Here is a 14,656-nt window from a genome sequence, read left to right on the forward strand (position 1 = left end):
GTATTTTTAAAAAACTGCATGGCATCGTGCCTTGAGGCAAATTGCTGAAGCCTTCCGTACCGAAACAAAAACTAATGGTGTATGTTGCTGGAACTTCCCGCATCGTAACGAAATGTTCGAGGTATATTAAAAGTTTTTAAACAGATTTTAAGTACTGTTACATTATTTAATATTTATTTATAAGAATTATATAAAATGAATTTCAAAGTTAAAATTATTTATTTAAACTATGTAAGTGAGCTTTAGATCTTCAGCTAGAATTGAAAATAAAATTTAAATTATTTTCGACACACAAAAAATTTTTTTTTGAAAAAAAAAATTAACTAGTGGGGTGTATGGCATCGTGCCTTAAGGCAAATTGCTAGAACTTCCGGTACCGTAACGAAATATTCGAGGAATTTTGAATGTTTTTAAATAGATTATTATAAATATTGTAACATTGTCTAATCTTTATAAGAATTATATAAACTGAATTGCAAAGTTAAAATTAATTGTTTAAAGTATATTAGAACTATAGTCAGAATTAAAAATAAAATCTGAATTATTTTCGATATACAAACAATTTTTTTTTGAAAAAAAAAAGTTGAAACATTTTTTTTTTCCAAAATCAATTATTTTGTTAAGAAAAGCAGAAAGTTCTTTAAATCATTCTCTCGAAAACTGCCATTTTTTACACATTTAGCTCCGTATCTTCGAAATGGCCGGGCCTGCCTTTGCCAAAAACTAATCAGCACATCTCCCTATCAATAGGAATCGAATGTTTTCAAATTCTATTCAAATCGGTTGATCCGTGCGCCCGAAAACGTGACTGGAAATTTGTATCCACACATACATACATACACACACACATCCATTTTTTTGAGATATGCCAAAATGTTCAGAAACATTCAAAACGTCGAGAAATGTAAAAATTTTGATTTTCGGCCCATTACAATAACTTACCCTACGGGAAGTTAAAAAAAAATTTAAAAAAAAATTGTACTAAATGTTGTAATTAATATGTAAACTAGTGGTGCATGGCATTGTGCAAGGCAAATTGCTGGAACTACCCTTACCTGAAAATAATTTCTTTTGAAAAATCTGTAAACAATTCGATTTTTTTTAGAAAAAATCAATTTAAAATGTTTGAAAAATTGACTTTATTATATTTTGAAATTATTTGAAAATTTTAAACTTTTTTCCCAACAATCGTAAACAAAACAGAAATTTGGAAGCGCGTGCGTGTCACGACATGTGTCACTAGAAAGTATGTATATAAAAATTTTATGTGCATATATCTAATGATCATTTTTAACCGCCAAATGTGTTTTTTTTTTACTTTTTTCACTCGATATCTGAAACCGCCAGACCTGCCTTCCCAAACATTTAAGTAGTTCTTCATGTTGTCAGTACAAGTAAATTTTTTTTTAAATTAATGAAATCGAATGCTCCGTTTTCTCATAAATTGAGTTACCACTTTTGGCCCATTTTGTCCCGTATCTTCGAAACGGCTGGACCTGTAATTATTTACTTATTCTATGTTATTGTTTTAGAATTTAGAATCGCATAGCATATAAATTCTTTTATTATAGGCAAAACTCCTACATTTTTTACACATACAAATATACAAAATCTATATTTATACACTTTAGTGCTTTACAATCTTTCTACATTAGATATAGTTAATCACATATGGTTAAAATAAGATATTTACACTATATAGTATTTTTACATAATATGCATATAAATTTATACTTAATATATTTTTAACTTTGGTATTTTGATTATTTACTTGATTGAGATATAAACATTAGCTTTAAATATAAAATATATGGTTTAATGATTTTATTTTTTTTTATTTCGAATCTGATGCTTATAATTCATTTCAAAATTTTTATTTATAAATATTCCTTCATGATGCAAATTTAGATATTATTGTCTCCTCGACTTTTGTTTTTCAGTGAAAAAAATGGTTTATGAACAGTAAAATTTCTCAACTGTTGAGTAGACAGAAAAAAAACAAATTATTGAAATAAATTATTTCAAAGTGTTGTAAAACGCTTCAGTGTCATCTATCGATTCTACAACATTCATATAACAATTATCACTTTCGATGACTGTTATATTTTCGGTATCGACAAAACCTTCATCGCATCCGACTTTAATCTTGATGCTACTCTCTGATACAATTTTTTTGCCTGCACTACTTGAAGAAGAAGTAGTACCCGAATTCAGATTTATCGGATCTGCGTCAATAGACGTATCAAGAATAATAGCGTCAATTTCATTATTGTTAACAAACAGACCGTTCTCAAAATTGATGCTGTCACCGCAAATCTCGGCGTAAATATTCTCATTATCTTCTGGACAGATTTCTTCTTCAAAGATTTTTTGGGTTTGGTTTTTATTATCCAATCGATCACGCACTGTACTGTAAGGCAAGTCATCGATTTCAGGCAATTTTCTGTTTTGAATATTACTGATTTCTTCCTCGTTTGTTTTGTGTTCTGGAAAATGCACTGTTGCTTTAGTGATAGATTCACTTGATTGAGATTCTTTTCTTAATTCTATTACATTCATTTTTTGTGGTACGCTGAAGTGCAATATAGTATTGAGACTCGAAGTCGACTTACTTAGTTGTTTCGTTTTCACGTGGAATTCTGCACATAACTTTTCAGTGAAAAATGAAGTTTTTTGTCCAGAATTAGTTCTATCAGAAATTTCATCATATTTTTCTATTTTATTCAAGTCTTCTAAAGGAATAACATCTGGCTGAATTGACTTATTCTCATCGTTCTCAGAACAGTCTAAGGAATTATCAGGACAATTTGTCTGCACTGAAATGCTTTTTGTTAAAACTTTCTTTAGTGAGTCGTTTTTAACGGGCGGAGTTTTATCTTGGGTGCTGAACTTTTTACCGAATCGTTCCTCAATCAATTTCGCCATATCTTGATATCTTTCTATTGATTTACTTTTGTCATTAGGATCAAAAGGATCAACAAATTCTCTGTATTTTTCAGTAATTTCTTGCCTGTAATCTTTTTGCTCGCTGGTGTTTAATATTCTGAAATGTTTGAACCATTTAGTTCTTTTTGAAGGTTCAAAAACTTTCATCTTGCTAGAAATTTCTGAAGACATTTTATCCAAACTATAATCTGACGAATGCTTCTTCTTCATGTTATCACTTTCCATCGATTCTAAATCGTGTTTACTCAAAAATATGATAGAATCTTCCTTTTCGTGTGACGGGGAATGCTTGTTATCGCCGCGTAAAAATTTGGCAAAACTCGCGGATTTTAGGAGTTTTAAGCCATCGATTTTGTTCAAAATATTTTCGTATTTGTCATTTTCGGGGACTGGTGGGGCATCAACTACCTCTATTCTGCGGAACCATGAATCCAAATTGTTCTGGCAGAATGCTAAAACGTTTTGAGCGGAAGCAGATTTATATAATCGATGCTCCGTGTCTGGTCCTACTATACACCTTGACACTGTGACGTCCGGACTAGCTGTTGTCTTGGTGAGCTGGTACTGCAGTTCGCTGCCTTCAGGATTTTCAGTTAGAGAACATGTGACGAGCATGGGTTCAGAGGATACACTTTGCAATGTGAGAATATCTGAAACAGAGAAAATATTTATTATTATTTTTTATGAAGTGATAGAAGATTGATAGCTAATTTGAATTAATTGAATACATTAGGGCCGTGGTAAAAGCGTGAGCTAGCAAACCCTAATCCCGGATTCGAAACCGACCTCGGCCAAGCTCGGCATCAGGCAGTATGATGTCAAATTTTCACGTAATGTTATAGATCTCCAATATAAAATTCATAAGTCAATAGCATTTTGTCTATTCGAAAATAATGTGCAAATAAATGTTAATAGAAAAATAAATCAAGTAAATAACGCTTTTTATTGGTTTTTATAAATTAACTCTTCCGCTACCACCGACGCCTAAAGCCAAGATAGTTCTAATTAGTTACTAACTTTTATTTCACAATAAATGTAATTTGTGAATACATTTTCATTGACAATTTAGTTGTTGTTCTACTTTTAATTACAATGTGCCATACCAAGACTTTCAGCAATTGTTTTGACGTTATTATATATGTTTTTGAAAAGATGGCAACCCAGTAATTGTCTAATTGAGTTGTGACTAATTAACTACATTAGTTGAAATTTTATGATTTGTAAAATGGAAATAGAAATTTGACATCAAAACTGCTTGATGTCGGGCTTAGGTGTGGCTGGAATCGAACTAGCGAACTCTGGACTAGTTTGTGCAAACCTTCGTCCAAACTTATTACGCCATAGTTCAGTCATTATAGTAAGTTCACCTCGGAATTTGAGATACCTAGCTGTAAGTCTGTAAATACTTATATACTGACACCCTAAAGTTGTCTCAAAATCTACATATGGTATTGACACCGTACTCTATGTAGGTTTTGAGACAACTTTAAGGTGTCAGTAAGTATTTACAGACTTACAGTTGGGAATCTCGAATTTCGAGATTCTTACCTAATTTAGGCTTAAATGACTGGACTACCACCGCTAAACCAACCCTTTTATTGATAATGATTGAACTTTTTTAAATTATGTGGTTGAAATGGGCTTGCTTGTAGGTAAGTGGCTAGAATGACTGAACCTGAATCAGAGTTCTCGGGTTTGATTCCACTTCGAGCAGCCTGATAACGATTTTCACTTGAAAATTTAGATAGCAATATGTTTTCAAGTAAAAATAGCTCTCATCCGGCATTGCTGCTTCAATGAAAATATTCGCTCTATTACAGAAATTGTAATAATAATGTATCATACAAAAATGGGACATCTGTTTGGGTTGCCATCTGTCGAACAGACAAGTATGAAGCCAAATTAGACCAACAGTTACAACAATTCAAATATTAAAATTAAAAAATGTTGACAAAATTATAGCAAATGATGAGCGCCAAATTACTTTTATATAATGTTTATACATTGACTTAATTATGAATGAATACGAGAATAATTCAAAATATTGCAATGAAATTTACAACTGATTTATTTACCAACGTTATAACTTTATAAGTTTTTAAAAAATAAAAAAATGCTTTATATGTGATATGTGGTTATATTCGCGTTATAAATAATAACATACTATAATGCGATATAGTGATTGTAATTCATGTTTTTACAAAGTAATAATAAATTATAATTAAACCTGCAATTATCTATTGGTTATAAAATAAAAGCGAGATATTTTATGTAAAATCAAAAATGTATACGGAATAAATACACATGATCATATCATTTACAAACTTTATTGGAATTGATTATCGGAAAGTTTCTACTCTGAATATACAAAACACAACTTAAATGAAAATTAATATCAACAACTACAATAGGTTTGCTTTAAATAATATAGTAAGACTTTAATGAATAATGAAGGTTATTGACAAGAAGGCTATTGTGACTCGATTTGAGTCTTATAATCCCAAGTAAAAATCTACCTTGATAACCTTGTACCTTGATAACAAAATGAGGAAGCGGGTATGAAACCCGGAATAATCGTTTGCTAGACCACGCTCTATAATATTTCTATTATTATTACCTGAACAATCTTGACTCATGCAGTCCGGTAACGGACCTGATATAAGTTTCACGTTTACAGGTAAATCACAATGCTGAAGAATATTTGGTAGTCTATGAACGCAATCTTTATCAAAATTTGACTGCTTTCCAGGCGCTGGTAAACTGCTTGAGGTTTCATAGAATTTTCCTTTGGTTGACAGTGATACGTAAATAATCTGAAATAATATGTCATTTGTGTTAGTGATCATAATGTAAGGAATAAGTATTATTCATAATGGTATTATGGCTATTTTATGCCGTATTTGTTGTAAGTTACCTTATATGGTTAGATATTATATAGTTATTATGAAACTCTATTGTTTGATGCATGTCTTGACATTATGCTGAACGTTTACTACTTGTTCTATTAAAGATATAAATACCACTGCAAGTAGCACTGAAGCAAACGTGTAAAGAGTTGACAGTGAAATATTTATAACTTAAAAGAATATTATGAAATTAATTTAATATTTTATTTATATCAAAATATAGAAACACTAATTATGTCACAACATTAATTTTTTTTAGTCAATAATGAGAAGTTAATTTTTCAGCACATATAAATGTTTCAATAGTTTTGCAACCGGCTACTGTTATTAGTGCGAATTAATAATGATCTCTATGGCGTTCATAAATAATATTTTTCTTACATTGTGCACTAATAACATGTAACTATTTTTTCTTATTTTACCTGTTGATTGTCTCCTAAAAGTTGTGCATATTGGCCTTTTCCATCTTTATTATTTCCGTTACTGGAATCACCAGCCCCGTCTTGGAAAACAGCTAATAATCTGTAGACTTGACCAGCTCGTGCCATTCCTCGGATATATTGCGCTCGACCTATATAAATTAACCAAAAATGATAAGATTGAAGATATTTAGAAAAGATAAATGTTTTGTTCTGATTATTGTCTCATGTTAAATTTTTTTCATATTGTTGGAACAGCGATCAGATCTTAAGGGTACTAGAAGCTGTTGTGATGATTGGACTTTACTAACTACCTGGGTTTTATAGATGGCAACCCAAACTGTTGTTCTATCTATGTGCTAAATTTTATCATACAATTTATATAATAGCAATGACTTTTTTATTGATGCAGTTATGCAGGACATAAGCTACTTCATTTCATTTCATTTGAAAACATTTCTATATATTCTCTTCACTTATGATTTTCCAACTATTCAATCAACCACAACTGCAACCTTTGCTGATGATATAGCAGTTAGTTTTACAAAGGCATCTGAATGCTATAGAGGATTGGACATAAAAATGGAGAATAAAAATAAATGAGAGCAAGTCTAACCATATAACATTTACACTCAACAAGACAACATGACCAAGAGTGCATTTTTATGGCCAAGCAATTCCAAGTACTGATTGTATCAAATACCTAGGTATGCATCTAGATCGCAGACTGATATGGAAGGATCATATAGCAAAATTAAAAACTATAAAAAATTGTACCGCAGAACTATACTGGCTCCTGGGACATAAATCAATTCTATCTATCGATAATAAGCTACTAATCTATTTGCAAGGTGGTTATAAAACCAATATGGACTTATGGCATACAATTGTGAGGCTGTGCGAGCAAGTCAAACATTGTGCTAATGCAAAGTGCTCAATCTACAATATTGAGACAGATTACTAATGCCTCGTGGTTCATAAGCAAAAGACCTTACGCGACGATTTTCACATTGTTATAAAAATAAACAGTGTCAAACATTTTCAAAAACTAGAACATCATTCAAATTCTATAGTCAGCTTCTTGAGACCCCAATTTCAAAAAGACTGAATAAGAAGCTGATTAAAGGTAATATTGAAGACCCTTAGCACAACTTTACTTATTGTCACTTTTTGGAGTGATTCTCTAACTATCAATTTAATATTTATCACAATAATTGATATGTGTGTTAGAAAGTGTGTGTGTATGTGTGTGAGTGAATGAAATAAGCAAAATAGCACTGTATTCTGATTGCTATTGAAAATAAAATAAAACAAAACAAAATTTAGGAAACATATTGCTATCTACATATCCAAATGGAAATCGATGTCACTACCGACATCAGGATGCTCAAGTTGGGTATCGAACCTGATCTCTGATTGAAATCTCATACCTCTAGCCACTAATACACGACTAAATCTAAATTACAATATAATTTTAAATATGTCGGTCGGAATATTTTATTAAATTTGAATTGAAATTACCTGCGAGCGTTTCCGAGTAGGCTGCAAAAGGTTCAGTTGAAACAAATTTGTAAACTCGTTCTCGAACCAACTGCATCAGCGTCGTGTGCACTGCTGCAACGGCGTCACCTTTGTCACTGACCAAGGAAAACCATCCTGAAAGAAAAAACAATAATATTACACTTTTTATTTATATATTTTTTATATTCTTCTATTACTCCAATAAAATAAGTTAACATTAATTTATACAAATTTCGATTTAAATTTTAGATATATTCTCCTAGTGTAATGCAGACTTCTTCGATCTTTCTTCAATTTTCATTACAAGATCTAAAAGTTACAAATATTACTTGTTATATGTTGACTAGTTTTGCGTTTATTTCGGTTAGTATGCATAACCTACCATTCATTTTCTCTAATTGAAATTTCATCCAGAAACAAATTCTGTTTTCAATTAATTATTAATTCTTATTTCAAAAACCACTTTACACTACTAGATATTAATTAATCAACATTTTAGATAATTATCAAATTCGGTCCTGTATATGTACATGATTGGCATAAATGTAAACTTGCTCAATTGTTGTATTGCACAAATAAACTGAATGTAGGTAGACAAATTTTCGATTGCTGAATGGGTTATGCAAAATTTAGCTTCAAAATTTTATTGAACAAAATAGGGGAAGTAAGGACAAAAAGACATGGTAATTTGTTTTTAATGATATTTATTTATTTCATCATATTATAATCAGTCTCAATCCTTTTTATAATCTTACACATATTGAATAGTTGTCTTAAAATTAAGTAGGAACTATGTATAATAATATATTTAATAAGAAAAAATGCAACTATTCACACAAAACCATTTTATCCATATAGTATGGACAAACGACATATAGGGTAGGAACATACAAATATACTGTTTATTAAGAAATAAAATTTATAAGTATAACGTTTGGAACATTTTTCATATGTTTTTTTATTATATTCTCATCTCTTAACAGCAATCAGAACCTTATGTCCTAAGAGCTGTTGAGCTGCAACTTCTTTTTACTTCGTATTTTTAGATAGTAACCCAATGGTTAATCCACCCATGTTTGATGATTTTATTATTAGAATGAATGTAATAGGGCTGACTTTCTTGGTGCAACAATGCCGAGCAAGGGCTATTTTCACTTGGAAACATATTGCTATCTAATTTCCAAGTGAAAACCGTTATCACCACTGCTTGACAACAGGCTGCTGGAAGTGGGTCTTGAACCCAAGATCTCTGAATCAAGTCTTTTGGGAAATGAGTACATAAGGCATGATATCAAAGGAAACAAATTAATCATAAGTCATAACCAACCGTCATCAGGCTCAGAACAGCTCTTCTATTAATTCGTTTTACATTATCCTCATTTTTAACTCATTCTTCTTTCTTCTGAATCCATCTTCTTCGTTTTTTCTACTAATGCTATTGCGTCTTCTTCTAATTATGACGAATTTTTTAGCTTGATACTGTTTATTTCGTACATACTAACTTATTCAATTACAATTCTATATTATTATATACAAATTCGTTATTACAATTAATTATTGTATTAGGAAGTGCGTGGAATCGAACCAACGATCTCCGGCATGCGAGTCGGACATGCTACCTATGAGCTATGTCCTTTCACAATTTACGTGTGTATTTTCAACATTTTATTGAAATTTGATATCACGAAAAATCATATAGAGTTTTGATTGTTTCCAGTACACTACGTGCTCATTGTATTAAATTTGTTCTGCTCCTCATATATTTATTAGTCATATAAAAGCTGTTCATTTTGCATCCTGTCCATTGTACGGATGCAATTCGTAGTTATTGTGGAGAAGGATGAAGTACCCGCTTTGTTTTGCGTATAGTTTTAAATTAAAACACAATAATAAGGAAGTCCATACCGGTAAAATAAAATACATATAATGGTCTCTACTACAATTAATCGCGAATATAAACCTTAAGACTGGCGAATGTTTTCATGATCCGAGTCCGCGGCATTCTTGGCGCGCGCCGGGCTATTCTTCGATGCACTTTTATGAGAAATTTTATTATGAGATCTCTGTTTGCGCATCCGCAATTAACTGCGAAAAGGCGCAATTGATACTGCGACAGAAGAAGCTATTTGAAATATCATCACATCGAGGAATGCTAAAAGAACAATAACCCCAGATCAAACAACAACTATGCACTCACAATCAGAAAAATGATTTGTTAAAGGCACAATGCAGCAAAATATCAATGACTTATTCAACAATGACAAACCGGCAATGTAAGCTTTCATTTATTTTATTAAGCCTAATAAATCTTTTCATAAATTAAAGTGAAAAGGAAAGGAAAAATAAGTGAAGTGCAAGTTGGTTACTGACACTTCCATGTGAAAAACTATTTATGAAAGTATAGTTATATTGTAAAATATTTATAATACAAGTATCATTATTTTATTAGAATGCATTGAAAATCAAACATTACAGTAATATAATGCAAACGTCAAGAAATGTTTGTCGAGTAATGTGTAGTGATATGCGAAATGTTGGTGAGACCGGATATGATTGTGCCACTTTTTGTTCAGCAATAATTTAGTTTATTTATCAGTTTGCTGCAAAAAATGTAAATAAAATCGATTTGAACATTTGTCTCCGCAAAAATACTGAAATTGTATCCATAAATACGCTGCATTAGTCATAACATCAAATTAGACAAGTGTCACAACCGTCCACGCCATAAACGTAGGTTAATAATAGGTATAAAAACCAAAATGATTTATAACGACTTTTATTGTCAAGTAGGTAACATAACACAACATAACGTAATTAAACAATCACGAAGCTTATGAATATAATATGGCAAAAACATACTTGTATAAAGAAACTTCTTCTATACAAATTCATGTTAAAACCAAATTGGACGTACGGAATACAGCTTTGGGAAACGGCGCGCAAATCCAACATCGCCATAATTCAAAGATTTCAAAACAAGATTTTGAAATAAATTATAAATTCACCCAAGTATGTCCCAAATTGGTTGGTTCATACTGATTTGAACATAAACGCTGTCAAGGAAGAAATAGCAAAATTCAGTCAGAGATACAAGAATAGAATACAGAATCACCCAAACATCGTGGCTAAAAACTTAATAAAAAACCATGGCATTGAACGGCTCAGAAGAAAACGTCCCCTTTTTGATATTCTTTAGTAATCCTATAACATGTACAATCACTCGTAGGCTTTATTTAAATTTTTTCACATCAGGATTGTATCTATAAGCTAAACATATCCAACCTCGAATCGGATCACCACATTCCAACTTTTTTTTTCTTATTTAACAAACCATTAAAATTACTGAATGTAGTTTATAACGACAAATTGTAATTCATTAATGTAAATAAAAAAAAAATTAACAAGAAATAAACTCAACTGTGCGATCACTTTTGCTGTCACGACTAATTGTTGTAATAAATTTATAATTTTATTAATCAGTCAAAATATTACTGTAATTATGTATTAATATACTGAGACCTAGTCGGAATCATCATTACAATGATGAAAAATATAATGGTGACTAACACCTGCGCATTTTACATGGAATCAGAAACTGCATATTCCTTGGCACTTGATCTGTTTTACGCCACCCCTACTTTCAGAATATGAGCTTTCACAAACTAGACAATTTTTTTATACTTATAGTGTTTTTCATTACCCTTTCTTTTAAATTTTTGAAATCGGTTTAGCCGTTTTTGAGAAAACGTCGACGAAAGGTCAACAATCGCTTCACATGCGCACAGACACGTACTTTTATCAAATTTGCTCTGATTCAATTCATAATTAATCGTTGAGAAAACGTAAAATCTGCAAATCAGATTTGCAATAATATCAGTAGGAGCTGTGATTTCTTACGTGTTACACCAGACAATGCTTCTGGTTGAGATACAGTATGTATGGAAGTATTTTATTTATATATTAATAAATGAAAAAAACTAGTGGGGTGGGTGGCATCGTGCCTTAAGGCAAATTGCTGGAACTTCCCGTACCGTAACGGAATGTTCGAGGATTACTGAATGTTTTCAAATAGATTATTGTAAATATTGCAACATTGTCTAATAGTTATAAATATTATATAAACTCAATTGCAGAATTGAAATTATTTGTAAAGTATATTAGAACTATAGTCAGAATTAAAAATAAATATTTTCGATAAACAAACAACTAAAAAAAAAAATAAAAAAAAAATAGAAATTTTTTTTTTTCCTAAATCGATTATTTTGTTAAGACAAACAGAAAGTTTTTTTAATCATTCAAATCGGACGCTTAGTTCTCTCAAAAACTGCCATTTTTTACATATTTAGCTCCGTATCTTCAAAATGGCTGGGCCCGTCTTTGCCAAAAACTAATAAACACTTCTCCCAATCATTACTAATTGAATGTTTTTTAGATCATTCAAATCGGATACTCCGTTCTCTCAATAATACGATTTCTATTTTCTGCACTCTTTGCTCCGTATCTCCGAAACGGCTGGACCTGCCTTTGCCAAAAACTAATCAGCTCTTTTCCCTATCAATAGGAATCGGATGTTTTTTGAACCATTCAAATCGGTTGATCCGTGCGCCCTAAAACGTGACTGGAAATTTGTATCCACACATACATACACACACACACACACACACATCCATTTTTTCTGAGGTATGCCAAAACGTTCAGAAACCTTCAAAACGTCGAGAAATGTAAAAATTTTCAATTTCGATTTTCGGCCCATTAGAATAACTTACCCTACGGGAAGTTAAAAAGGATTATTTGTAATCAGTCTTATTATTGTCACTTGTTTTAAAAGAGTTTATATCCCAATGTTTCTTTGACAGTTTCAATAACAATATGACATTAACCTCAAGTTTGATTTTAAAAGTAATTAGAAAATCTTCTGAAAAAATATTATTATTAATAGTTTATAGCTCGGTTCATTAATCTTCTGACAAATATTTTTCACATAGGTTAGCTGGCTAACGATCGTCAGTACATTGCAGATATTAATTGCTAATATATCATAAGATAGTAATTAATCATTTGGAATTGCAATAAGATCATGTAGAATAACGCATAAGTCGCATCTTATAGGTATTGTTTTGTTCGCAACGGTAATTACGTTCCAGAAATGCAATCATCCACCCTTATCGGAAATGCACTGGTACTGTTGCATTGTTCCGAGGCAGACGAGACGTCTCAGCCGGCTGTGACGACTTTGCATGCCGTGCGATTTACAGAAAATACTGAATTCAACCGATTATATTGTTATTTTCTTCGCTAACGAATAAACAGGAAGCTCAACTGTAAAAATTGCGAATAATAGAACAATTGTAAATAATTTTATGGCTTTCATCGCTTAAAACTTTATGGATGAATTAAAAATAATAACAAAGATTTTCAATGAACAATTAAATGCAATCAAAACATCACAGAAAAGTATAAAATACTGCCATTTTTTATACCATTACTACTTCCGTATATTTTTTTAAAACCCGTATTCAAGCAAAATCATATCCTACGCACTTTGAATAACAACTGATTTTTAAAGTACAACTATCCAACTTATACATAAGTAAATATTAAAGGGGTAGTAGGGGAGCTGTAGGGCTTATTGTGACAGGGGTAAGTAGTAACAGGCGTTTTTATCAGGATTTTAAACAATATTAAATCATTTCTTCCTTTTGATCGGATATGTACACTCCCTTGCATCATGTTGTCAGAGCTAATAATAATATGCAGAAGTGTGCATATTGTCAGAGCTAATAATAATATGCAAAAGTGTGCAACTGCGTCATTTTTGACAGGTTATATAAAATTGTATTATCATAAATTTTCGGTTTGCGTTTTCATTATCGACTAATTTTAAAATTTTATATGAATTATTTTGTTTCAAATTTATCAATCTTTAATCATGTATAATACTTTTAATGATTGCTAAATTGTTCAAATAGTTAGCTTGATTAATATAAAAAATTACATTTGGAGTTAGTTGAAATAAATAATAGGCACCATATATTTTATTTGTATTAATTGAAGTTAACGTTGATTTATGATGAGAATTTCTATTACAATACAAACTATATATTTTAATTTGTATTAATTATTACGTTAATTTATATTAATTATAATATTAATAGTTTATGAAAAGAATGCCTTACTTTAAAAATATGTTAACTTTCTTAAAAATAAGCAAAGCATAAGTTATAAGAGATATTATTCCACATTTTTTGTCGTTATTATTTGCTCCGGTAGATGTTACAACTAGCCCAATACACAGGGTAATTTGTAACTGCTTCGATGCATCATTATTTCGTAAAATTGCAATAAGTGGATCTCAATATTTATTAATTTGAAATAAAAACTGCTACAACAAGCCCGTGATTTTCCTAAGTTGTTTTTAACTTCCCGTAGGGTAAGTTATAGTAATCGCAAAAAAATTGAAAATGAAAATTTTTATATATCTTTACGTTTCAAAACCTTCTTAACATTTTGGCATACCTTAGAAAAAATGGATGTATGTGTGTGTGTATGTGTGTGTTCGGATACAAATTTTCGTCGACGATTTCGAGAACACGGATGAAGCGATTTGAATAATTCAAAAAACATTCGATTCGTATTGATAAGGAGACGTGCTGATTAGTTTTTGGCAAAGGCAGGTCTAGCCGTTCCGAAGATATGGGGCAAAAAGTGCCAAAACAGATTTTAAGAGAACGGATGAATGTGAATCGATTCGATGTGAAGCGTCCGATGTGAATAATTCAAAAAACAATTTACTTGTATTAACAAGATGAAAAACTGGTCAAATTTTCATGAAAGTAGATCTAGCGGTTTTGGAGATCTGTTAAA

The 14,656-nt window shown here is 30.9% G+C and overlaps 1 protein-coding gene across 1 annotated transcript in view; it reads right to left on the reverse strand.

The window, feature by feature from the left end:
• Window positions 1-2,016: 2,016 nt before the first annotated feature.
• LOC113371279 overlaps window positions 2,017-14,656 on the reverse strand; it is a 155,533-nt gene continuing 142,893 nt past the window's right edge. The window contains exons 6-9 of the mRNA XM_026611911.1: window positions 7,793-7,927; window positions 6,275-6,423; window positions 5,564-5,759; window positions 2,017-3,596 (exon numbers count right to left, since the gene is read on the reverse strand). Of these exons, the coding sequence (XP_026467696.1) occupies window positions 2,017-3,596; window positions 5,564-5,759; window positions 6,275-6,423; window positions 7,793-7,927 (2,060 nt within the window). The remainder of the gene's footprint in view (window positions 3,597-5,563; window positions 5,760-6,274; window positions 6,424-7,792; window positions 7,928-14,656) is intronic.

The sequence above is a fragment of the Ctenocephalides felis genome, unplaced genomic scaffold, assembly GCF_003426905.1.
Source record: "Ctenocephalides felis isolate EL2017-DRISC unplaced genomic scaffold, ASM342690v1 CF-g0.4_SCAFFOLD_01492, whole genome shotgun sequence".
Classification (NCBI taxonomy): Eukaryota; Metazoa; Arthropoda; class Insecta; order Siphonaptera; family Pulicidae; genus Ctenocephalides; species Ctenocephalides felis.